The 2,296-nt window shown below is 53.5% G+C and overlaps 1 protein-coding gene across 1 annotated transcript in view; it reads right to left on the bottom strand.

Moving 5' to 3' along the window:
• GPR144 (G protein-coupled receptor 144) overlaps window positions 1-2,296 on the bottom strand; it is a 23,967-nt gene that overhangs the window by 20,782 nt on the left and 889 nt on the right. Inside the window, exons 3-4 of the mRNA XM_009892360.1 lie at window positions 2,038-2,268; window positions 649-1,302 (exon numbers count right to left, since the gene is read on the bottom strand). Of these exons, the coding sequence (XP_009890662.1) occupies window positions 649-1,302; window positions 2,038-2,268 (885 nt within the window). The remainder of the gene's footprint in view (window positions 1-648; window positions 1,303-2,037; window positions 2,269-2,296) is intronic.

Below are 2,296 nucleotides of genomic sequence, written 5' to 3'. Positions count from 1 at the left end.
CACACAAAGAGAAGGCCCAGGTGCCCCAGAGACACGCCATCCCCACAGGCATCACATCTCCTGCAAGCAGTCCACAGACCCCGATGAGGACAAAAGCTGTGGACTGCTCCTCCAGCAGCCCCAGAGCCGGAGCAGAGCAGGGACGGGGCTCAGAGACTGCTCCCCACCCGCCTGGTAAAGCCTCTCCAGAAGGAACTCGGAGGAGGCGGCAGTGCCAGGTCCCGAGTTGGTGATTTATCAGTAATGTCGCACCAGTCTGGCTCAGAGACTGAACCCCTCCTCCCAGCAGTGCCGAAGCACCGGGTGTGCAAGCCCCAGGGAGCAGCATCACTGACAAGTAACCCATTTCTCTGCGTAGAAGAGAATGCCTGCAATCAGCCCAGGACATCTGACGGCTGTCTTTGCCAGCGTTGTCGCAGGGGTCTTCAATAACCGCGGGTTTGGGGAGGACCGTGCCCTTAAGTATGACTTGTAAACTGCCCAGCCCAGCTCTGAACGTGCTTCTGCTTTCCTTCCTGAAGGAGAAGCATCATTCTACAAACGGCACCACATTCCCTCTCTAAGGATGGGACTGGCTTCTTGGACCGTCCCTACATTCTGAGCCGCACTGCAGGAGGGAGCTGAAGCAGCGAGGGGCATGTGACTTACCTGGGCAAAGAACCTGTGCGGTCACCTCCTGAACGGTGCTTTCAACCTCCAGAGCGTTTGAACTCCACCCAAACACAAGGTCTTGCTCTACCACCCAGCATGACCGAACCTTCTCGATCTGCTCTCTGCTGAGGACTTTCTGCCAGACGTGCAAGTCGGTGATGTTCCCACTGAAGGACTCTTTCTCCCTGAAGGTGCCCCCCAGGGAATCTTGATCCTGCCCAATTATGAAAGTCCCCTGGCCGTAGATGGCCTGGGGGGTGGACGGCCCCACAGCACACAAACCGCTGGCAGATGCTCTCCTTTTACCATCGGCATAGATGGCCCAGGTCCCATTTTCCTGCTGCCACGTCACACAGAAGTGATGCCACTGTCCATCAGCACGGAACACGGGCAGGTATGGGGAATGGTGCCCGTGGACTATGAGAGCAAATCGAACAAAGCCTTCCTCGTCAACAAAGCCACGGAGCTGGAACTCGTTAATAAAAGACGGCACAGCATAGGAGAAGATGGTAGCAATCTCCTGGGTCCTGGTGTCCCACTGGACGTGGGCACAGGCTGTGACAGAAGGCAGTGCTGGGAAGTCAGAGAGCACCTTCACGTATTTTGTGTCTGTTTTGTCTCTGAACACCAGGACTGGTACAACATGGTACCCTAGAAGGAGAAATTTCAGCCAGAATAAAGGAAGAAGCCAAAGCCTGCTCATCTTCCACTGGGACGAAACCATCACTTTCATTTGCCTCCTACTCAAGCTAAGCACTCATGGACCCTGCAGGCAAGGACATCCCGTCAGCACGCAGCACAGCCTCTGCTTCCCCCATCCCTGGTGGGGATCAGGACAGCAGGCAAGCTGAGACTGCATCATTTCAGCAAGTGCAATTTCCAGAAACTTAGTTTTCTGGCAAATAGGATTGCAAACAATGAATATGGAAGGAACAGCATGTTCCTGAGCATCCCATGCTATAGCAACCAAGAACATAGTCAAATAAGACCTTTGAGGCATCTGCCATGTGGTGCCTTGCTGCTGGGGAACACCCGTTCTCCTGGTCCTGTCTCTAACGCCATTGCTCTGCAGGACCCACAGGTCACAAACAGTGAGGCTGAGCAAGGGCAGAGGTGCTTTACAGGGAGGTGGTACAGGAGGACAGAGCAGAGGAGCCCCTTTGCAACTCCCTTCTGTCGCAATGCTTTAAAAACCCTCGACAGTGCCCAGCTGATGTGCTGGGAACACTGTTGTTCCTGCTGCCGGTCCCAGCTTGTGACTAGAGGTCCTGGGTGTTACCACAGTGACAATAAAAAATGACTGGCAACTTTTCTCATCAGATTAATTTTTCAGGATGAAAAAGATCCAGCAGTGAACATGTTTCCAAATAGTTCACCTATACTCACGTCTCCGTTTTGGTTTGTGCAGGACACCGTCCCTTTCATTTAGCCAGACAGAACCTCTGACGTGGTGGGACTGCAGCAGTTTGCTAAAGGAAGCTCGCTCACCGTCCTGGGGTTCAAAAAGCAACTGAGCAAAGCGTTGTTCACAGTATCTGTCTGCGTGCCACCAGTCCAAAGCAGTGGCCACATATTCGTACATGTGTCTTGAGGTCTCAATCGTGACAGGAGCAAAACCTGGAGAAAGACACACACCATGTAGGGA

Source organism: Charadrius vociferus, unplaced genomic scaffold (genome assembly GCF_000708025.1).
Source record: "Charadrius vociferus isolate BGI_N301 unplaced genomic scaffold, ASM70802v2 scaffold549, whole genome shotgun sequence".
Classification (NCBI taxonomy): domain Eukaryota; kingdom Metazoa; phylum Chordata; class Aves; order Charadriiformes; family Charadriidae; genus Charadrius; species Charadrius vociferus.
Note: the sequence above shows the minus strand (reverse complement) of the source record. Positions and strands in the feature narration are given on the sequence as shown.